This window comes from Enhydra lutris, unplaced genomic scaffold, assembly GCF_002288905.1.
Source record: "Enhydra lutris kenyoni isolate GAN:26980312 unplaced genomic scaffold, ASM228890v2 scaffoldscaffold8, whole genome shotgun sequence".
NCBI classification, from domain to species: domain Eukaryota; kingdom Metazoa; phylum Chordata; class Mammalia; order Carnivora; family Mustelidae; genus Enhydra; species Enhydra lutris.
Genome location: NW_019154092.1, coordinates 40,098,555 through 40,123,068, shown reverse-complemented (window position 1 = coordinate 40,123,068; position 24,514 = coordinate 40,098,555). Strand labels below are relative to the sequence as shown.

General features: G+C 39.4%; 1 protein-coding gene across 1 annotated transcript in view; it reads left to right on the top strand.

Moving 5' to 3' along the window:
* Nucleotides 1–8,709, top strand: part of LOC111142763 (SKI family transcriptional corepressor 2) — a 35,597-nt gene extending 26,888 nt beyond the window's left edge. The window contains exons 6-7 of the mRNA XM_022496060.1: nt 386–453; nt 8,647–8,709. Coding sequence (XP_022351768.1) covers nt 386–453; nt 8,647–8,709 — 131 coding nt within the window. The remainder of the gene's footprint in view (nt 1–385; nt 454–8,646) is intronic.
* The last annotated feature ends 15,805 nt before the right edge of the window (nt 8,710–24,514 follow it).

Here is a 24,514-nt window from a genome sequence, read left to right as displayed (position 1 = left end):
GGCTTGTGGGGCTCAAACCCAGGACCCTGGGATCATGACCTGAGCAGAAGACAGAGGCTTAACCGACTGAGCCACCCAAGTGACCTGACTCGTAATTATACGTGGGGGACCATCTATCTAGATGGGCTATGGGTTGCTGTGAACTATGAGATACAGACCTTACTACCTCAAAATTTGCTGCCTGTTCTGATTATGGAGCCTTGTAGCCTTCCCTTCCAACAGTCACATTATTTACTTTAAAAAAAAAAAAAAGACAATCCTTTTTAAAAATATCAAAAAGGGAAAAGGGCTTCTCTGGGACCATCAGTAATATTTTTACTAAAAATACTAAAAGAAGATTTTGCAACTCTAATTAATGTCTTTCTCTATTTGTTTCTCCTACCAGATAATTTTCAAGATCAGATGAAAAGGGAACTCGCCTACCGAGAAGAAATGGTGCAACAGTTACAAATTGTAAGATGATTTCTACTTAAAAAGTGTATGCCCCTTGATGGGTTTGTTTTCAAAGCATCCAATTTTCTGAAACTGTGTGCATTTTTGCCGTGAAACTCTTTGGTCCACCTACCACTTACCTCTCAGCTGGTTTTGATGCTAATTACCCCAAGATTTACTTAGACACAGGATAAACAGATGTGTCAGTGCGTTTCCTCGAAATGTAACTACCTACCATGTGTTAATAGACAGATGTGTAAATTGTCTCCGTGGGTAAACCAGAGGTACCTGCCTTGTCTCCCACTGTGCAAACGTGTGAACACGGCACTGGGATGCACTAGAAGCTCAATGAAGGGCAATTGTCTTCTCTCTTTCTCTCCTTTTTTACCCAGACCTAAGCCAGGCCCTCCGCTGCCAATAAACTTGGGATAAATACACCCAATCCATTGAATTCACTTGAAGGGTGATGAAAAGAAGTAATAATTTCCAAATGAAGTGTGTTATTCACCCTCTCCTAATCATGTTGAAAAGTGGATGCAGAGATGTATTTATGTGGAATCAGGAAAGCAGGAAGGTGCCTGGCAAATACATGTAGGCATTATGTTGCCTTTTTAAGGTTATTTTCATTGTGAATTCACTGCCCTTCATCCCCATGCAAATATATCTGTTATTAATCATTAGTGCTTTTAAAACAATCTCCCATGCTCTCATGTACGTGAGTACAATGGGGAAAATAATTTCTGTTCCATATTTGTAAGATATTTTTAGTCACTTGGATAAAGACATACGCTGGTCCTTGGTGGTATTCCTGGTGTGACTATTGTAATTTGGGTGGCTTGATGTTTCTGAACTGGTCCGTTTTGCCCTTGTCTTGTTAAGTGTGTATCTATGCATACCTGCCTGTCTTTTCTAGAGAGCCAGATATCTAGCTCTCTATCGGGATAACTCGAGGAAGATAGGTATTAATGTTTTCTTTCTGCATCAGAGCAATCACGCTTGTGTTACTGGAGATTGCTGGGAGTCATTTTTAAGACAGCCTTGGAGCTCATAAGGTTTCCCCCCATTCTGGGAGCTCCATTAAAAGTGCTGTTTATGCTCTTAACGCTCCTGCTGATTTTCATTGGCCTCAAGTACTGGGTTAACATTCTCTGTTCCGAAAGCTACCTTAATATAAGATTCCTTTTAGACAGGACCTTTCATCTTGTGTTGGTTTTGTTTGTATTAGTTTTGTTTGCACCTGAAGTCATAGGAGGGGGTGGAGTGTAGAAGGATTCTTCTTCATTGATTGATAATAAGCCCCCAAAGAGGTTAAAAAAAAAATGTATCTACATTCTTAGCTTTTGATACCTAGGTAATAAGAGCTATTAATTACTTGCTGTGAATGCGCTTATTGTTTTCTTTGTCCAAAGGGCAAATTTATTTTTTTATTAAGATTTTATTTATTTATTTGACAGAGAGGGATCACAAGTAGGCAGAGAGGCAGGCAGTGGGGAGGCGTGCGGCGGGGGTGGGGGGGAGCGGGCTCCCTGCTAAGCAGAGAACCAATGCAGGGCTCTATCCCAGAACCCTGAGATCATGACCTGAGCCGAGGGCAGAGGTTTAACCCACTGAGCCACCCAGCTGCCCCCAAATTTATTTTTTTAATATTTTATTTTTAAGTATCTTTACACCCAGTGGAGGGCTCAAACTCACAACCCTGAGATCAAGAATCACATCCTGGACCAACCTAGCCAGCCAGGCACGCCAATCCAAAGGAAGAATTTAAATATAGATTTGGAGACAGGGGGATGTAAAATTTTAAGACCTTACTGATTTTATGTATCACTTTTAGACTCTTAAAACAAAAATCGAGACACATGCAACCAAAAATTTGTGATTTCCTGGGCGGGGAGTCGAATATGGCAACACGGGCTTTAGGAAAAGGGGACTAAGTATTTATTTCAGTGCCCTTGTTTAAGGTCAGTTATGTAACTTTAATGTCTTAATTCTCTTTGACATTCAATTGCTTTAGTGAAAGAGGAAATGATACTGCATCGATGTAATAAGCAGGTAGTATTAATAGAAGAAAAAATGTCTTTTGAAATAGTTGGTACCTGGAAGATATAAACTGGTATTACTAAACATTTTTATTACACGGTATCACAAAATATTTTATCATCATATATTCATTTATCTAGACAAGCGTTATTGATTCAGATTTCTCTAGATAGTAAATGGTTCCTGGTCACAAATTAGATTCTTTGGGAGAAGCTAGAAATATTTCCCCTATCCCTGTAGTTACCATATAATTTCTGAAATCCACAGAAGCACATGCAGGCTGACAACAAGAAAACAGGTGAAATAGACATGATTTGTCCCTTCTGCTTCTTCTCTTATGTTTCCTGCAGTAAGACCAAGAGGGTCTTCATCTTGCCTCCAGTACCTAGCATTGGTGTCTAGCATCAAATGCCTACCAATAAAAATCTGCTAAATGAATCATCGCCCAGGGATGACCCTGACTCAACTTTGATACTCTTATAGGGTGGCCCTCTTAATTCTCCAGATTCCCTGGCTTGCTCCTGATTTCCTTGAATTTTCTATTGTGCTAAGAAACTATTGCTAAAATGACTAAGGAAAGCCATCTCGGTGAATTATGGGACGCACTATCCTTAGTACCCCCAGACACAAGCTGGAAGGTCTGCAAACTTCAGTTCAAGACTACTCCCGTATAGTCCATTCAGTGTCAGTTTTTCAACCAAAGGAACTCATTGTAAGGTCTAACATAGCACCCCTATGGGGATGTAGTAAGGCACAAGTACGTAATCAATGTGAAATGCCCATGGGTGTCATCCAAAGCTCTGAGAGCATGAGGAATCAATTTCACGGCACACCCCTTCCCAAAGCAGAACCTCTAATAGTAGGGATTTCAAGTTCTGGTGGCTAAACAGATTTTTGTGCAAGAAGGACCTGTGTTCACCTTATACTGTCTGCCTTGGAATTGAGACAGCAAACTCAAGATTGCCTGAATGGAAATTTATCAAATCCTTTATTCAGCTTGTTTTATTTGCTGAAGTACTTAGAGGGTAATATCTTTAGAAAATCTACCTCAAGGTCTTCAAGAAGTTGCTAGGTATCACAATTATTCACTTTCTCAGTATTTTTAGTTGCATGATCTAATTCATCAGTAAATATGGTTACATGTTTTGCTTCCTAGGAATAGGGCAATTCACTCAGAATTATTTGATTGTATTATATTTAAATTATTTTTTATTTAAGGTTTACGGAACATGTATTATAAAAGAGTCATTTGCCTACAGAATAGGCATTTTTTTTCCTTTAAATGAAATAAAAACCTATCCCATCCTGCAGTCATGAAGAATTCAAATATATTAAAGCCATCATATTTTGTAACAATTCCCATAGACCCACAATGCATTTATCCTATGCTGTTACACAGTGTTCTTATTCAAAAGATTATATCAAAATCATCTTGGGTATCATTGCTATAGAAAGAAAACTTATGAATTTCTTTGGCTTCTGCATTTTTAGATTCTCTGCTGACTGTCATTTCTGCCCCACTGCTTCCTTTTTTAGTTTGTTAAATGCAAAGTAGTGACGACTATACAAATAATTGACAGTCTTTGTACACTTATAAATGAATGTGCTTTTCTCTCAATGTGAGATTTAAAGCATATGCAGTTTATTTAACACTTATACGTGGGCAACAAGCTAACTTTTTTTAAAATAGCTTAAAATTAGAGTTTATAGTACTTCACACAGTTTGTGTTAAAATCTTCCACCTCTGCCCTGGGTTGTCAAATGCTTCCAGTGTTTTCTTTGCTAAGCCAGAGTTATTTATACAAGCAAAGAAATATATTCTTCTCACTATGAACCAAATGCGAAAGTTTTAAAATTTAGCAAGGTCATGAAAATGTTAGTGTGTAGTATAGCACAGAGCAAAAAATTTCTCATTCACAGGGGGATTATGATTCTCAGAGAACATGGTTCAATTTTGAAAACAAAACCCATTACCCTGTACAATCAAGAAGGTGGTAAAAAAGCTAGATGCAATGTTATATATCAACGATATCTAAATTTTTTTAATTAAAAAAAGAAGCTGAAGACGTTTTACTCCATGTATAACCTTTTGATTAAGATTTTTTTCAAGGACTAAAATATGATTTACACATTATGATGCCTTGATAACTTTTTTTCATTGCTAATTTGGCAAGAGTGTTTTTCAAGCAAGTGCATCTGTGTAGCAGCTACTAGTGTAGGTTTGTCGAAGACATACTCTTCTTTAGTCCTAATTCTTGCAGGACATTGTGAAGCTGCAAAAGAGAGCCTGTGATAAATGGCTCCATTCAGACTGACATCCTTCGAACTTGCTGGATTGCTACTAAGAGGCGTGTTGATGGAGAAAACATGCTAGTCTCCAAGTGCCCTCTGCTGTTTCCCCAGAACGCAGCAGTCCCACGCAGCCCGCAGAAGCTGGTCTCAAAGTTCTTCATTAAAAGCCTCAATTAAAATAACGCTCAATCAATAGATTTAGTACTAATGTTTCACTCACTGTGGACTTGTAAAAAAGCAATTTACAGCTTCCCGATTGTGGGAGCACAGTGCTTCCTTGCAGGGAAAAGAGCGAGGTCTTTATTGTTGCTGGAGGGGCCCTCCCTCTTTGGCAAGGGCGCAGCTCCTCGGCCATAGGGTCTATCCTTGGAGATTCTCAAGGATTCATTAGGATGGGAACCTGCTCAGACTTCTCCCATCTCTACCCAGAGAGTTTTTAAAATGTGTTCTGTGACACTTTTTTTTTAAGGTGGATACAACAATTACTGCTTGGCACTATGTTTTTAGGAAAAGATCCTGAAGCCCTATGGTTTTGCTTTTGTGGCTAAACAGGCAGGAAAAGAAGGTCCCTGCAAGTCAGAGGACTTGATGCTGCTTTAACGTCCTCCAGCAGCAGACAGACTTTGTCTACAGTGGGTCCTTTTCCCGTTACTGATCAATTGCCAGGCATCTTGACAAGGCAATCACGGTTCCCTAGTGGTTCCCTAGTTAAGCGGCCCTCTCCTCGTTCTCCTTTTGACGTGTTAACCCACCTGAATGTCTGAGGTCAGGTTAATTCTTTCTTGGCACAAACTAGGAAGTTATCCTTTTATACTTTTAATAGACTAGCACCAGCTAGGTAATTAATTTAGAACTTATATAACTTTGAGGGATTTTTTTCATTGTCCATGCCAAGCTTGGTGATTTTTAAGCTGGTCAAAATGAAAAGAAAGGTTTTATATGTTCTAGGACAGGATATTTACATGGAATAATTAGCTCAAACTGGAGCCTCTACAAGCCTGAGCTTCCAAGTTGGGGAGTGTTTGCCGAGGTCTCTGTGAATCCACTATTGCATTTCATGGAACCCAAAAGATCTGTCATTTATAGGAGGCACGATTACTTGATGTATCATAAGAAAAGACATTTTCAACTATTATTCTAAGATATCGTCAATTATAAGACATCTAATTTCAGAAATGCTAAAATGGGGGGGAATGTATTTTAGGATCAAGGAAATAAGGTAATTTCTATGAACAGTCATAGAAATATTAGCCATGTGCTAATATAGTCTTTATCATTCATGGTTTAGGATTTAGCATTAAAAGGAAAAATGAAACAAGATGCAACCAGAGAGGGAAACAAACCACAAGAGACGCTTAATCTCAGGAAACAAACTGAGGGTTGCTGGGGGTAGAGGGGAGGGATGGGGTGGCTGGGTGACAGACATTGGGGAGGGTGTGTGCTATGGTGAGTGCAATGAATTTTGTAAGACTGATGAATCACAGACCTGTACCCCTGAAACAAATAATACATTATATGTTAATTTTAAAAATGAATAAAAGGAGGGAAATTCTAAAAAAAAAAATACATGATTTTTAGCTTACAACCTTAAGCTTTTTGGTCTTTTTTTCATTTGGTTTTTATTTCATTTTGTTTTAATGAAATGAATGCAGTGATGTTTGAGTGGGGATGATTCTTCAGATTTAAATTCCCATCTGGAGAATTGGGGCTCAAATGTGGAAATGTCCTTTTTTCCCCACCAAGTCCTTTTTTCTTTTCCTTCTCAGTTTCCCAACTTAATGAAATGGTACAGTGTTGTTTCTGGAGGGGAAAGAAAATAGAAAGAAAAAGCAAGGGGTGCCTGGGTGGCTCAGTGGGTTAAAGCCTCTGCTTTTGGCTCAGGTCGTGATCCCAGGGTCCTGGGATCGAGCCCCACATCGGGCTCTCAGCTCGGCAGGGAGCCTGCTTCCACCTCTCTCTCTATCTGCCTGCCTCTCTGCCTACTTGTGATCTCTGTCAAATAAATAAATAAAATCTTTAAAAAAAAAAAAAAAAGAAAAAGAAAAAGCAAGAAAGGGAGGGAGGGAGGAAGAGTGGGTGGGTGAGAGGGAGGGAGGGAGGAAGGCAGGCAGGAAGGAAAGAACAGGGCATTCTGATATAGATCTGAAGGCAGTGTCCTTCGGGCACTTTTCTTTGGGTTAGAATGAGTAGTTTATTGGCTTTGATGAGAGAACCCAAGGTGATGTTAACTTGTGTAGTGCCTGGGATGGAACAGACGCTTTCCAAATCGTTGTGGCACCGAATCTTGGGGTCAAGGACTTTCTCTAAATGTGAGTGTGGCAGAAATACAGTGTATAGGTAATTCCTCCTACCCTGAGATTTACGTCATTTCTACGCCTTATCCTAAATAACAGAATTCCATTCAAGGCTTTGTTATATCATGCATCTGAAGAGAGAGGTGATCCATGTGTTTTGGCGTATCACAACACTCACTGTGATGGAAAATGTGTGTCTCTGTTATTAGCAGGTGTAGCATGACCTAGAGTGAGAAGAAGAGGTAACCAGAGTAGGTCCCTATGTCACTGTTCTTGTCATAGTTACCCAGTTCATTTCAGCTCACATCCTAAAATGTGAGATTGGGACTCTGAACTTTTTATGGCTCTAACTGAATGAATCATTAATTTATTACTGTTGTCTGTGGCCTTTATCAGATATGTGCCTATCAGTCACATCCATGTTGTGTTTGTCTATCAAAATAGTGAGATGATTTTGTTAGTCCTTTTTTTTTTTTTTTTGGTCATTAAAACACCTGATTCAACTGCTGGTTATTAGGACAAAATAGTCCAGCCAATCTTAGACACTCACATCATCGTAGATTCATAGTTCCTTCCCATTAGAAAGAGCTCATATTTATGGATATTTATAGATGGTGGATCAGGAGAACAAAACACAAATATGCTGGAAATGTGGAGGACATATATGTATCAGTATCCAAAAACGTTGCCTAATCAGATGAAAATAATTGCATTTCCCCTCACTGCTTTCACGTAACAGCCATACTTCAAGTTACATCCTAGAAGGCTGGATATTCAGTTCTTTAAATGTAAAGTAGGTTCAAATCTTTAGAGTCCTGAGTTTAGCCTTATCATCATGAAGAAGATAAGTCACATAACGATAGAATACCTTAACTGGATACGAATAGAGGTGAATCTAAATAAAACATGTGGTCCAATTTCAGCCATTTGAATCTTCTAATGAAAAGCAACATATCAAATGGGATAGGCTTTCCTTCAAAGTCCCAGCACTGAAAAGTGCTTTCCAAATTTATCCAGGTAGCATCCTCAGGGGTCATATTTTCCACTCAGTGCAATTATTTCTGATGCTTCTTGGGAGTTACCGGGAAATTAACCAGAGTAATAATTCGTGTTTAGTAAGTTCATCTTGTTTGTGATTTAGAATGACAGCATATTTTGTCACTGTAATTAAATGAAAGATAGCACTGAACTAGTTTGTAATCACATCCTTGTCCCTTTGCTTGGGACATATATTATAACATCAGAAGCTCGTTTTTATACCTAAATAAAAAATAATAAGACCATATTATTAAGTACACACTGAAAAAAATTCTGAAAATGAAATGTCATATATTGACCTCAGAGACTAGCTCTAGCAAGAGTCTGATGTGATCTCCAGTTCTGTCCTTGATATGCTTTTTATCAGGCCTTAGGAATTTCTATAATCTGGAAGCTCTGCAGTGTTGATGATCCGATAGAGACCTTTTCTCCTTGGCGGGGGTGGGGGGGAATTCACCCGCATTCAAGTTGTTAGGCATGATGAAGGGTCTCCATGTGTATCCGTCTTTAAATTTAGCTTATCTGGATAGTTTTGCTTACTTTTCGCTTACAGATCCCCTATGCAGCAAGCTTGATCAGGAAAGAAAAGCTTGGTGCCCATCTCAGCAAAAGCTAAAAGGTAAGCTTACCAGACAAAAGAGATTTTCTTGAACTTGGAATTTTTATTGCTCAGCCATTTTCTTTAGTTACTGTATTCGAAATAGCCCAAGAGATTAGTAAATTTGCATCCTGTGTTTCAGCCAATATACAGATGAACTTTGTTATACCCAGGCATGGGACTTCCTAAGTGAGTGGCCACGTACATTTTATAGATTCTTTGGAAAATTCCTAAAAACTAAGGAAATTCTATACTCCTCTGCAGAAGCAATCTTCATTCTGTTTTGAGGTTGTCTCTTCTCTGGTTCTCCCTGACACCCAGATTACTGCCCATCCACACAAAAGTGGCGCGTCAGCAACCACAGTTACTGTGTCTCCTCTTCCTCTGCGGTCTCCTATGCCTCCAAAAGTCTTCCGGAAATCTGGCTTCCAGGGAGCTACTGACGGACGGTGTTGTGAATATTTGCAGGCAATGCGGACCTTTGAGAACTTCCTCTGTAGGAAGAGTTATTCATTCTTTCCATAAACCACTCTGGGCTCCTAAGTCAAGGAAGATAGTAAAAATTCAATAACTATAGTCAGAACAGACCTAAACATTTTAAAAGCAACTTTTTGATTACGTAGAAGACATATATAATTGTTAGAATCGAAGGGATACAAAAACTGTGGCTTATTGGTTCTGTAACAATACATTAGGATGACCTAACAACTGGAATTGCTAAATCAGGGGAAAACTCAGATGTCAGAGGGAGCATTTGTAAGTGCTTGTGGCCAACTAGGATTACAGTCATTTATCAGTTTGACCTGTTCTCATCAGAATCACTCTTCCCAGGCCTTCCCTCTGGAACATGTTTTGAACTTAATAGAATTTGTTGGCAAAAAGAATTCTGAACAATGCAGGCTTGTGGTTCCCTTTCTTTCTTTCACATCTTTCTCTGTATATCACAAGTCTCCTCTGTCTTTGTACAAATGAAAATCCCACCTCTTGTCATCATCTTTTTTAGTGATAGTCTTCAGCATTTATCTTAAATAGTGATAATTATGTCTCCCACATTTCATCCAAGATGGTCTCTCAGATGCTTTCCCTTAATTTTACACACAAGGAACTGAGGTATGGAGAAGAGAGTCGTGATGTTTTAGGTACATGTTGCAAAGCTAGGAAGAGATCCTAGGGCTCCTGACTTTAGATTCAGTGCCAACTTTCTCCTCATGTACACACTTCCTGTCCTCTGTGGGCAGTTGTTTCCGCAAGAGAGACCGTCAAGTAACAAGTCCTTGTGTTTCCATCTCCATGAAGTCATACACAAGTGGGCCTGTGAGTTGGCTCTGTTCTGTATGTTCTTCTTCAGCCTGAAGTTGATGTTGGGCATTTTTTTCTCATTAAAGAAGACAGGTTTGTACCAGCTGGGTGAAACGAATCATTTAAAAATAGTCAGACTTCACTAAATCTTAACCCATTACACCAAGGTAATCAAGGCGAGAATCACCCAAGTAAACTCATAGGTATAATAATTTGAAAATAAAGTGAGTTTTTTTCAAGTTAAAGAAACTATATTAGGATGTGTTCTTTTTAAATAACATTTTTATGGAAGTGTAACACAAGCTCATGAAAGTCCAGAGATCAGCCAGTCATACAAGTCATGAAATCGATGAATCAAAATTCAGTGGATTTTCACAAGATGAACTCATTTAGGTTTCCAGCACCCAGACTGCCTCCCTGTATCCCTGCCCAGGCACTCCCCCACCCAATAAAGATCAGCTTTGCCTGATTTTGAGCTTCAGTGAAGGACAGTGTACAGAATGTTCTCTGGTATATGGCTTCTTTTAATCCGTGTTTTTGAGATCTGTCCTTTAGAATGTAGTCTTATTTCCCCTCAGGAACTCCAGTAAACTCTCTTTTTACTCCTTCTGATTCCCCAACTCATCTTCCCTGCTTATGATGAACTTCTCTTGCACCTACAAAATGAGGACTCACTGCCCAGAAACCATGCCTCTGATGGTGACATCGAGTATAGCTAGGTGGGAAGAAAAAAAAAAAAGATTGATTTGTGTTTAGTAACTAATGCTTCCTTCATGCTGATTTTGTTTCCATCCTTGCAGACAACAGGGATTTCTCTAAGTAGACCCTGGTGCTTTCAGAAGATTAGTGGTTACTTAAATGCTGAGCTAAATCAGCCAAGCAGAGAATCACGACCATATTGTTAGAGGCGGTATTTGATTCTCAACATGCCAAGCCTGCAAGGAATTACCCCAAGAGAGATTACAAAATAAAAATCATTACACCAAGGGAGAGAGACAAATTCTGCCTTGCTGAGTGACCACAGGTTTCCAAATGAGGGACTGATGCATTAATGTCTTATGCAAGAGTGACCCTTAAGGTAGTGTGCTGTGTTCTTGCCACCCAGTGGATTCCAATATGACTATTAAGAGGAGGAAGCTTTTCAAAACCACAGGCAATCCACTTAATAAGCCAAGCAAGTATTGCCACATATCACTGCTCTACAAATCTTTCTTGCCCTACATTAGGACAGAAGAAATTCCACGTTGAGTCGAATAAAGGTCCACCCAGACCAGGATATTAACTGTGTAATTCCATTACAAGAGCCAAGTTGTTGTTTCTAAAAATACCAACTTCAAAATTTAGGCATGTGCACTGAATGCTCTTAGCCTTTTCCTTGATAACTCCTTAAAGACCCATTACCCATGGATTTACCTAAACCTTTCTTCAACCTAGGCATAGTCCCCTTTGGGGCAATGAATTCTATTAGTTTAGCTACCAGCTGTGTTAAGTGTAGTTTGCTTTCTTTATTTTCAAACTACCTCCTACAACAAGCCCTAGTAGATTAGCCATTGGACTACTTTGCATGTTTGTTTCATTGTAAACTCGCAAGTACAACAGAAACGATTTGAAAAAAATATTTCAAAATGCTGTGTGTATTATCCTTGCATCTAGGACTGTTTCTGACACCAGAATTATTCCTGACAGTCCCTCCTACATGTAGTTTTTTCCATGATCCATGTCCTGCAGAGACACCCAATGTAATATTTGTGAAATCTGTACTCCCAAAGAAGTACCGTGATGTCAACACTAATGTAACTATCACTACACATTCTTTTTCTTCCAAGCACCTTTTTCCCTCAGATTTTATTTATTTTAGAGAGAGAAAGAGAGAGTGAGAGAGAGAGAGAGAGAGCGTGAGTGGGGTGAGGGGCAGAGGCTGAACAGGGAGCCTGATGTAGGGCTGGAACCCAGGACTCCAAGGTCATGACCTGAGCCGAAGGCAGAGGCTTAACGGCCTAACCGCTTAACCAGCTGAGCCACCCAGGCGCCCACAGGCACCTTTTGACATTATACAAATGGTGAAGCACCCAGGTCTTTCAGTCATTCTACACAAGTGGAAAGTGGATGGTGGGAAATGACTTGTTCATAGTCATACAGAAACTCGTGATCAAGCCAGAAATAGTAATGACTATCACTTCTTGAGCACTAATTATGCCAGATGGCTAGGCTAAATTCTTTGCTGTATTATCTATCTCTTTTGAACCTTAAAACTCAATATGATAGATTCTATTATTATCCCCGTTCATGCAAGGGAACATTGAGGTTCAGTGAGGTCGCTTAGCTAGCAAGTGACAGGGCCAGGATTCAATCCAGGTCTGTTTGACTCAATTACACTTCTCTGTCTCCCGAGGATCACTGGGCTGGTTTGGAAGGAGTCTGCCTTCTATATCTGACACTCCCTCCCTATGTTATCTTGAGTGGAATGTCATAAAATCTCTTTGAGGCTCACTCTCATCTGTAAAATGTGGGTGGCCAAGTCTGATCAGAGTCTCTGCCAGGTCTACAATGTTGACAATTACTCTTGCATACCAGATTTCCGCCATGCTCTCTTTCCTTTCCTGTAAAGGGACTGCTTTTATTAAATATGCTCAAGACCATATATAACATCCTAGGGCACGACCAACATACTTTCACTTTATGTCTGCATTTTCTTCAACACAAATGGCTCCTTTGCATACTTCTGGAGAGGCTGAGAATTTTTCTTCCTGTACTAACAATATCTAACTCTTTGGTAAACTCCTGTTACTTTTATTTCAGTTTTGGAATAATTGCTACAACAATAATAACAAGAAAAAGCTCTTAAAAGGATAGGGAGGGATTGTAATAGAACACTCTGCATCTTCCTTTTGTATAGATCAAAGACAAAGGGAAGGACTAGCATATCCATTTCTTTCATCTGTAGTCAGACATAGAGGACCAGGTTCTTTCAAGAGTCTCCATTGAAACTGACAACGTGCTCCTGCTCTGCTCAATGCTTTGTGTCTATTATCTTATTGAATCTCCAAAACAACCCATTGAGAGAAGGACTGCTCCTTTCACCATATTCTACAGCTGAGAAAACCAACATGCAGAGAGCTGAGTACGTGGTCTGTGGTCTCACTGGGAGCACATGGCAAGATTTGAGCCAGGTTGCCTGGCTCTATCTCCCACACTTCATCTATTCACCTCTGAATCATACCCAGAGAGCGTGGCTTAATTCACATCCTCTATTATCAGTGATAAATATGCAGTTAATAGCCAATCCAATGGTTTTATTGATGTTGAATCACAAGAACTCCATTCGTGCTTTGCCATTGCCCTGACACCTCAGGACAAGAAAAGTGGATGTAACGGGCCATCCAGCCGAAGCCAGCAGGGCACTGGTGCATGACATTCTGTCTGCCCCTTTCGCCGCAGGCTGTCTTAAGCAACCTGGAGCTTCTAGAACCCTGCAAACATGGCTTTATTGTAAAGAAGGCATAGCAAACCAGCACACTCTGATGTAATCATTCTAGTTTGGCTCAATGTCTGCGGAGATGCCTAAGAGACGATGGCAGGCAAATAGATGTAAAAAAGAAGGTGCTTTCATAACCACTGTTGAAATATCTTATCCAAACAGTACTAAAAATGTCTTCTCTCAGGATATGTTAAATACTCCTTGACATGCTTTGTATGGTGCTGAAGTCTTCATTGTGTGCTTTTTGTCTTCTCCCAGGTGCACAGAACCACTTATTCTTGTTCTCTTGTAAGATACAGCCTGCCACTGAGCACTTCTGACCCACATAAAGACTGCGAATTGAAAGGGCTTGGGAATCCAATAAAAAATCAGGTTTGGGAGAACCCAAGGACAAGTGACCTCAAAGCAGCATGGACAACCATGGAAAATAGACTGTAGTGGCCATTCATTAGTGAGGGGAGGGGGGCGCCAACCAGAGCAGCCAATGCTTGTCGCATCTTTTGGTGGAACCAAAGTTTGAGTCTTTGTGTTTTTCAAGGCCAACTGAACCAGATCGTAGGAGTGCTATTAGCCAACCGGGGTGGGCAATCAGTGGACAGTCCCAAGTGATCTCAGTGTTGCACATGTGGAGAGAGCAAGACTATCTGTTGCGTTTGAAGACATGATTCTTGGTGGAAACACAAGACCTGTCCTAGGAGTGGGGATCACGTTTTGACACCTGGGACGGCAATAGCCGTACAAACCTGCTTTTCACAGCAAACTGGACAGGCTTACACGTGGCCCCTTCCTCTCTGGTACTTTGCCTGCTGTATGAATGGAGATTGTATTCCTCTGGAAATATTTTACAGTTTAATATTGAGTGTAATTAAGAATATAATCATGTTATCAAAAATGGTATTTAACTCTGTTGTAGTTTCTTTAACATTCATGTGGATAAAAAAAAGTCTATAATAAAAAAAACTATGAACTAATAGTGGTGTTCATGTAGTTAAATGCACATTTGATTGGGGACAACTAATAAAAATGAATACTTTTTAGAATTATTTTGGCATAAAATATTTGAATAAATTATTTTTGAAAAGGAATTCCTTCAAAAATGATTATTGAAGTCTAGGTTAGCCTTTGGCCACTGTCAGCAGCTGGAGTCCTCCCCATCATGTTAGGATCTTTGTAGGGCTAAGGGAAGCTTCTGAATTCCTGCTAGATCTTCTGACAGCCTTGGTGATGGTGTTGATACTATGCCTCCCTCCTTACTGTGATGTTAAACCAAAGTCCAAGATCTCTCTCTCTCTCTTTTTTTTTAAAGATTTATTTATTTATTTTAGAGAGTGTGTGGAGGGAGAGGCAAAAGGAGAGGGAGACAGAGAATTCCCAATCAGACTCCCTATTGAGCTTGGAGCCCCATGCAGAGCTCCATCCCATGACCCGAGATTAGGGCCTGGGCTGAAATCAAGAGTCGAATGCTTAACCAACTGAGTCTCCCAAGCGTCCCCCGAGATCCTTGTATGCCAAAAATTCTGCCTTTCAGATGAAATAGAAGGACCAAAATGGTGACTCCTTTGAGGCCAGGATTTCTTAGTTCGCTGAGTTGCACAGAAATCTACTCTGGGAGACCTCTTACCATGAGGTTGCCAAAGACCATACTAACAGAAGAGGTGCAGGCACCTTGCCAATGGCATTCATGGCAGATTTCAAAAGAGGCTTAAAATGCATCACCATGGTATTTGATACTTTCCACCCCACACCTTCATTATTATGAATTATCAAAAAAGGCTTCGCAATCTACCTTAGAGATAAATTTTCTTACCTTTGGCTGTCACATGAAGAACCCAAAGGAGAGCTACTCATTAGTGATTTTCTTCCTAGGAAGCTGGTCACAGAAGGAATCTAAGCCGGTCCTGGAATCTGAGGACGGATTCCCAGTGATTACTAGTGGAAACAATATGAGGATGCTGTTACTGACTACACAGGAAGGATGCTCTCTCAGAGGTGTTCTGGCCCGGGTCTGAGCATGAGGCTCACTCCACCCTTCAGACAGGGCACACGTTTCTAAAAATGGCAGCTATGCTTAGGAGGGTAACTGGGCCCTCAAGTTAGTGGGGCATTTTCTCCATGTGAGCTTTACATTACATACAGGGATGGAACCCCAGAACCCTTAGCTTTGTACTTGAAACCGATACTGCCAGAGGTGACAGAAAATCATCTGTGAGATCACAAACCTGGCTTCATGACCTACCACCAGAGGACAGCAATGGTCATTTTCTGCAGAACCCAGCGTAACTTCAGGGACCAGCACACTTCTCAGAGCCAGAACAGGGACTGGGCAGGTTGAAGGAACTCACAGACTTACAGATGAATTGAAGGCCTTTCTCCTGCAGCTGTATCAACTGGTAGGGTAAACAAGCCTGAAATGTCATTCTTGTTTTCCTGATTGCAACTTGAAATGTCTCAGAGTCAAGAGTGCTAAAGTATCAGCAAATAAGTTTGAAGCAAAAGGGACATTAGAACCAGATAAATTGACAAGGATGTCTGAAAGCCTGGAGTTAGTAATGGTGGCGAAGCTCTGAACTAAATTAATGGCCAAGCTCTTGGGGAAAACCACTGCCCTCTACAGATGCCAGAACCACACTGAGTCTTCTGGTTCTCCTAAACTCCAGGCTCTATAGAAGCCCAGCTGTGCATCTTCAACAGAGCACTTGGAAACTGCTGTTATCTTTATTCCCATGACCTTTGAGTCTCCCTATATCTGGGGGTATTTTATCAGACTCAGTCTAGAGCCCAAGAATCTTCCATGGATCCATGAAGTTATACAAACAAACCCAAAAACTTCAGAGAAAAAAAGTCCAACATATGATATGGAAACATCATTGATTCATATATTTTCTCATGAAGGAGAGCAAAAACCTTTTTTTTTAATTTAATTTTATTTTTTTTCAGTGTTCCAAGACTCATTGTTTGAAAACCTTTGCTTCATTCTAGCAACGCTTGATGTTCCTAAGTTGGAACAAAAAGAATTTGACTCCAGTCTTAATGTGGGCTCTGAAAAAATGCTGTAGCTTCGGGAGGAAGAAAGGAAAGACAGCTGGTCTTGAGCTGAGAAAGGATCCAAAAAATACTAAGAGCCAAGAGTACCTTGCTGCAAATGGCCACTTATTTCCATACCAGGCCTAATATACATACAATTTAGAAGTAATGAACTCATGTTATCTAAAGTAAATAATCATTCTGAAAAGCCATGACTCTGTACCAAATTAGAAACTTCCCTGAAAGCATTGTTAACGTCTGGAGTTTTCAAACAATAAAATTCATTCTTCTCATCCAACTTTTACATCATCTCACTATTAAGGACAGTGGCTTCCTGGATGATTGTTAATGATGGCTTTCTTTATTATATTTTAGACCATTTAGCAAAGTTTATTGATTTATACTTCCTTGTAATTAGTTGTAGTGATTAAAATAGCTTTTATGGCCCTCTAGAGATTGACTTTTTAAAGAATCAACATTTACCCCAAATTGTGTGCTTTAAAACATGGTTAAATACTGTTTCAATTCAGTACTAAACCATCACTGGTGAAACTGATTTTATATGGAGTTGCTTTCTCATCCCTCTGCTTATATGGCACTATCATCCAATTACTTGGCAGCCAATAATAATAACAGCAGCCAACTTTCACTGAGTGATTACAATAAGCGGAACATTGTGCTAAGTGTCTTAACACATTATTTCATTTAATCCTTTCAACAACCCTATGAGGCAGAGAATATTTAACTATTTAATTGAAATCTCGGGAGTTAAGTCACTTGGCTGATAAGTAGAAAATTAGGAATTTGAGCCTTTGGACATTATGACTTCAAAACCTCTGCTTTTAACCACTAAACTCCAGAGCACATTGCCAGGGGAGCCAAGTAAGCCAAAGCAAGAGCCTTGTACACAGGGGTGAATTGGCAGTCCCCTCACTGACATAATTTGAAGGATCCTAAAGACCTCTCTTAAACAAAAAGGTCTCTCCTGACCAAACGCACTTGAAGCTGAAATTTCTCCATTAGGATGATTCCTTTAACTAAGGTATTATATGTTCCTGGAAATATAAGTACTTCTAACACAGTGCTACTTGAACGGTGGCCTAAAGCTAAAACAATAGAAGAAAACATAAATCTTTACGACTTTAGGGTAAGCAATGGTTTCTTTAACCCACTGAGCCACCCAGGTGCCCCTAAGCAATGGTTTCTTACACACAGCATCAAAAGCACAAGAGACAGAAGGAAAATAGATAAATTGAACTTCATAAAAATCACAAACTTTAGATCTCCAGATGATACCACCAAGAAAATAAAGAAAAGACAGCCTACAGAATGAGAGAAAATATTTTTAAATTATACACCTGGTAAGAAATTGTATCCAAAATATATAAAGAGCTCTTGTGACTCAATAATAAAAAGACAACCTAAATAAGAAATGGGCAAAGATTTGAATGGACATCTCTCCAGAGAAGATACACAAATGCCCAATAAACACAGGAAAAGATGTTCAACATAATGAGTCATCAGGGAAATGCAAATTAAAACCAATGAACTCACTCACTTCACTACAAAAACCATTTCACATCTACTAGGATGACTATTATTAAAAAGACAGATAGTAAGAGATTTGGTGAAGACGTGAGAGAATTGGAACCCTTGTACATTGCTGGTGGAAATGTAAAATGGTGCAGCCACTACAAAAAACAGTTTGGCAGCTCCTAAAAAAGTTAAACATAGACTTAGTCTATCACATAATAATTCCACTCTTATCGGGGCACCTGGGTGGCTCAGTGGGTTAAGCCTCTGCCTTGGGCTTGGGTCAGGATCTCAGGGTCCTGGGATCGAGCACCGCATTGGGCTCTCTGCTCAGCAGGGAGCCTGCTTCCCCCTCTCTCTCTGCCTGCCTCTCTGCCTACTTGTGATCTCTCTCTCTGTCAAATAAATAAGTCAAGCAGAGAGAGTCAATTATCATATGGTTTCACTTATTTGTGGAGCATAACAAATAACATGGAGGACATGGGGAGATGGAGAGGAGAAGGGAAATTGGAAGGGGAGATGAACCATGAGAGACTATGGACTCTGAAAAACAATCTGAGGGTTTTGAAGGGGTGGGGAGTGGGAGGTTGGGGGAACTAGGTGGTGGGTATTACGGAGGGCACGTATTCCATGGAGCATAGGTGTGGTGCATAAACAATGAATTCTCTTACACTGAAAAGAAATTTAAAAAAAAAAAAAAAAAAAGAAAAAAAATTAATGAAGGTAAACTAAAAATTAAAAAAAAAAAGAAAAAATCTTTAAAAAAAATAATTCCACTCCTAGGGATATACCTAAAAAGTATGGGAAACAAGTATTCAAATATTTTTATACAAATGTTCACAGTAGCACTATTTACAATAGTCAAAAGGTAGAAATGACTCATATGTCCATTAATTGATGAATGTATAAGCCAAATATAGTGTATACGATTTTTCAGCCATGAGAAGAAATGAAGTATTGATGCCTGCTACAACATGGTTGAATCTTAAAAGCATTATGCTAAGTGAAGTAAGCTAGACATAAAAGATCACATAATGCATGATTCCATTTATATGAAATTCTAGAATAGCAAATCCAATGATATAGAAATCAGATTGGTGGTTTTCAAGGGTGAAGGGGAGGACAGAATTGGTAGAAACTGTTTCATGGGTACAGGGCTTCCCTCTGAATGACGGAAATGTTTTGAAATTAAATAGAGGTAGTGGTGTCCCCAGATTGTGAATGTATTGATTATTACTGAAATGTCACTTTGAAATGGTTAATCTTATGTTATGGGAATTTCATATAAAAATCTTTATAAATTTAGCACAAGATATGCAAGACCTTTCCAATGAAAACCTCAAAACATCATTGAAAGAAATTTAAAAGACTTAAAACACTTGAGAAATATACTATATGCATGGGTTGGTAGATTTGTTGTTAAGATATCCATTCTCCCCAAATGTATTTATAGGCTCAACACAATTTCAAACTTCCAGAAAGACTTTGGGAGAAACCAGCAAGATGACTCTATAATTAAGCACAAGTGCAAAGGACGTAGGATATCCAAAACAATTTTTAAAAGGAAGAGCAATTTTTCAGGAACTTATACTACTTGATATCAAAACTTATTATAAAGTTATAGCAATCATAATACCGTGTGGTACTGGCTTCAGGATTGACAAACACATCAGTGTAACTGAATAGAGAGCCCAGACATAAATCACACCTATATGGTCATTTGATTTTTGACAAAGGTGCCAAAGAAATGGACAAAGGAAAGTCTTTTCAACAAAATGGTGTTGGAATAAATAATTCTGTATCCATATGGAAAAAAAATTAACTTCAACCCCTACCTCACACCATATACAAAATTTAATCTGAGACAGATGACAGGCCTAAATGTGAAACTTAAAATCATAAAAACTTCAGAACAAAACGTGAGAGAATATCGCTATGACTAGGAGGGGGGCAAAGATTTCTTAGACAAACAAAGCAGTAGTTGCCAAAAAAACAAAAACCAACCTGATAAATTGCACTTCATCAAAATTAAAAGTTTGTGCTCATCATAACACCAGTGAGAAAATGAACATGTAAGCCGCAGACTGGGAGAAAACATATGCAAGCATATATCTGACAAAGAACTTGTACCTAGGATATATAAAGAACTCCTTCATCTTAAAAAAACTAAGCAGCAATCAGATTTTTTTTAAAAACTCAGCAGAAGAGTTGAATAGACATTTCATGAAAGAAATTATACAAATTATCAGTAAACATAAGAAAAAGTGACTAACAACATTAGTCGCCAGGAGATCAAGTTAAAACCACAATGAGATACCACTGCATACCCACTAGAATGACTGGTATTCTTAGGTCTCCTCACACATTCCCTGGCCCCCACCATCTTTACTATTGTATAAAGTGGATTCAACAAAGATTAACAAGGTCATGTTTATAAAAGACATCTTTTCTTTAATAAGCTACATAAGTAACAGGCATAAGAAATTCCCCTGGGAATTACTACTTAATTCTCAGAACTCCTTGGAGGTTTCCTTACTTGAATATTAAGTAACAAGGAAGGAAAAATCTTGGCAACAGCAGATGTGGGTGTATTATCTTCTGGAACAGAACTTTCCATTCTTCACTCCCAATAAGGCAAGGCTAACTGACCTTTATAGCTACTCCAGAACAGAACTGACTGGGGGGAGTATTCCCCCACAGATGACGGTTCAAAAACTAGTACTAGAAAAATAAGTGTGATCTGAGATTTTGTACCACCACTTTTACCTTGATGTTACCTATTATCTACAAAATAAATCCCAAATTCTGTCTGTTGTTTAAGGCTCTATACGCTTGGGACCCAACTTATATTTACCATCACGTAGCTGGACTCTTCCTACGTTGGCCCCCAATTGCTATATTCTTGCCCTTTCTGACACCATTTTTCTACTTGGGAGGCCCTCCTTCCCTCCTTCTTCTTTCCTAAGCTCTGTCTAACTCTCAAGATCAAACAGCTCAAGTCCGCTCGCCCCTCAACGCCCCTCCCCGCCAGCTCTCTAAACCCTTAGATTTTCTCCCTCCTTTGAACCCTATGAGAATATGTGGCTTTTTGCACCAGTCACTTGACCCTTCTTATGTGCTGCCTTCAGTTTCTCATTGCTCCTTCTCTATCTTAACTTGTGCCCAGTGAGACTGTAAACTCCTTCAGGGCAGGGAACGAACAGTCCTGGTCCTACGTTGCACTCTTCTTGGCGGCAGAAGTGTTTCCTAATGCAGGTGACTTGGATGTCTCAAATGCTCTAAACTTGGATACGGGTTTGTAAAGAACTATCAGAACTTGGGGAGACTCAACATACAGAATGTGGCCAATCAAGCTAATCTGCTTTTTAAGCCACAGTTCATTCATTACCACCACTCCTTTCTACTTCCCACCTGTCCTTGAGAGTCTCTGTCCTCTATTATCTATATACATACAGATGCTTCTTGACTTTCAAACTTTTATGTATTATGGAGCTTTGCTCCAGATCCAAAGTAGGTTAACTCATCTATAACACTAGCAGATGACTCTGGTGTAGTTGATATGGTGCCAGTGGGTTTAAGGATAAATGAACCTACCACAGTTGTTTTGAACTCTGCCTTCTCTTCAAGCTGATGTCTCCTTTTGCCTTCCTGTCACCACTAATTTCTTTTTCTTAATTCTTCATAGATTTATTTGTGCCCAGGACCTAGCTTCTGCTCTGACAGATGGTCACATTTAACTTGACTTTGTATTGGATCATGAGTTTGTTGTTCAGCATTTTATTTTGAGTCCTAAGTATATTTATTTCTTATTGAGAGAAAAGGGGTGCATTCTTTCTCTCTCTCTCTCTCTCTCTCTCTCTCACACACACACACACACACACACATTGTATTTGTAGTAAAGAGTAGAATACAAAATGCTAGAGCAACAAATAAAACCTGGAAATCTCAGTTGGTCAGTGGCTTAACATTACAAAAGTTTATTTCTTGATCATATCACAGGCCACCACAGTCCATGGTCCACAGGAGAAAGTTTTTGTCCATACTCTGGCTCTCACACCTCTGAGACCTTTGGAGCTCTCCCTTGGATCCAGTCCATCTAGCCAACTAACACTGGGGAAAAGATCAAATGGAAAATCCACTGTTTCTCAACTGCCCTGGCCTGAAAATAAAATTCACATTCCCTTGGCCATAATTTAATTACACTGGGAACAAACATTAAGGAAAACTGAAAAATGTAGACATCCTAAGTACCTAGGAAGGATTTAACTGGATATTTCTGAACATAGTCAATACAATGCCTTATCACCTCTATCTTCCAGTGGATTTTCATTTTATCTATAATGTGAAATCTATTTTTATTTATTTTTTCTATCAGAGATTCTTCATGGAGCTTAATGACTTCTTGTTAGAATTTGAGTCAGTACTTTTTAGGATTATGACATACCTCTCCTCTTAGATTATTCATTGTCTGCTTAGTTTAGTTCTGTCACTTCTTATAACTTCTGTTTTTTTACTAATCTGCTAGAGTACATCTCCAAATAAATTTCTCTAAAAGGATGCTTGAAACTTACCTCCTTTAAAATATGTTTCTTTTTTTTTTTAAAGATTTTTTTTTAAATTTTATTTATTTATTTGACAGACAGAGATCACAAGTAGGCAGAGAGGCAGGCAGAGAGAGAGGAAGGGAAGCAGGCTCCCCACTGAGCAGAGAGCCCGATGTGGGGCTCAGTCCCAGGACCCTGGGATCATGACCTGAGCCGAAGGCAGAGGCTTTACCCACTGAGCCACCCAGGCGCCCTAAAATATAAGTTTCTTGAAGGCAGGACATCTGTCATGTTTGTTCTTGTATCTCTACTGTCTGAGAGAATGCTGAAATAGGTACACAGGACACATTTGCTAACTAGGCAAAAACTTCTTGAGTGTTTTTCATGTCTAAAAGTCTTTTAAAAAAATAATTTTGGGGGGTGCTTGGGTGGCTTAGTTGGTTATACATCTCACTCTTGATTTCAGCTCAAGTCATAATCTCAGGGTTGTGAGATGGAGTCCCACATTGATTTTCTCTCCCTTTTTGCTCCTCCCCCAAAACAATAAAATAAATAATAATAATAATTATGTTTGAGGCACCTGGGTGCCTCACACAGTTAAGCATCTGACTCTTAATCTCAGCTCAGGTCTGGATCTCAGGGTCGTGAAGTTCAGACCTCACTCTGGGCTCCATGTTGGATGTGGAGCCTACTTAAATAAAAATATAATAATAATAATAGTAATAATAATAATTTTGTTTAAAAAATGTTAGTATGGAGGCACCTGGTGGCTCAGTCGGTTAAGCAACTGCCTTTGGCTCAGGTCATGATCCCAGGGTCATGGGATTGAGCCCCTTGGTGGGCTCCTTGCTCAGCAGGGAGCCTATTTCTCCCTCTGCCTGCCACTCCCCCTGCTTATGCTCTTACTCTCTCTCCATCTGTCAATAAATAAATAAATAAAATCTTTTTAAAAATGTTAGTTTTGCCTCTATCTTAAAAAATATTTTATCCTGGGGGTGCCTGGGTGGCTCAATGGGTTAAGGCCTCTGCTTTCGGCTCAGGTCCTGATCCCAGGATCCCGGTATCGAGCCCCACATCGGGATGATGAGATAAGGGATGAGAGCAGAGAGCCTGCTTCCCTTCCTCTCTCTCTCTCTCTCTGCCTCCCTCTCTGCCTACTTATGATTTCTGTCTGCCAAATAAATAAATAAATAAGTAAATCCTTATTTATTTATTTATTTATTTTTTAAGATTTTATTTATTTATTTGTCAGAGCGAGAGAGGGAGAGAGAGCGAGCACAGGCAGACAGAATGGCAGGCAGAGGCAGAGGGAGAAGCAGGCTCCCTGCCAAGCAAGGAGTCTGATGTGGGACTCGATCCCAGGACGCTGGGATCATGACCTGGGCCGAAGGCAGCTGCTCAACCAACTGAGCCACCCACGCGTCCCAATAAGTAAATCTTTAAAAAACAAATTTTATCCTGGGGCGCCTGGGTGACTCAGTGTGTTAAGCCTCTCCCTTCGGCTCAGGTCATGATATCAGGGTCCTGGGATTGAGCCCCCCACCCCGCCCCACTCTCTGCCTACTTGTGATCTTTCTCTCTGTCAAATAAATAAATAAAATTAAAAAAATTTTATCCTCAACATTAATACATAGTTTGCTTGGCTATAGAATTTTAGGTCTAAAATTATTTTCTTTCCAAAACCTTGAAAAGAGTGCACCATTATCTTCCACATTTAGTGCTAAACAACTTCTTATTTCTTTATAAGTAACATTTTTCCTCGCTTGAAGTTTTTAGAATCCTTAATAGGATTTTAAATTTAAGATGTAAGAAGTTTTTTGAAATTTCATAGTGATGGGTTTGGCTAATGCTTTTTTTTGTTTTTTAAATATTTATTTATTTATTCATTTATTTATCTTTTTTACCATTTAACCTGCTGTGTCCCTAGTAAGTCCTTAGTCTTTTC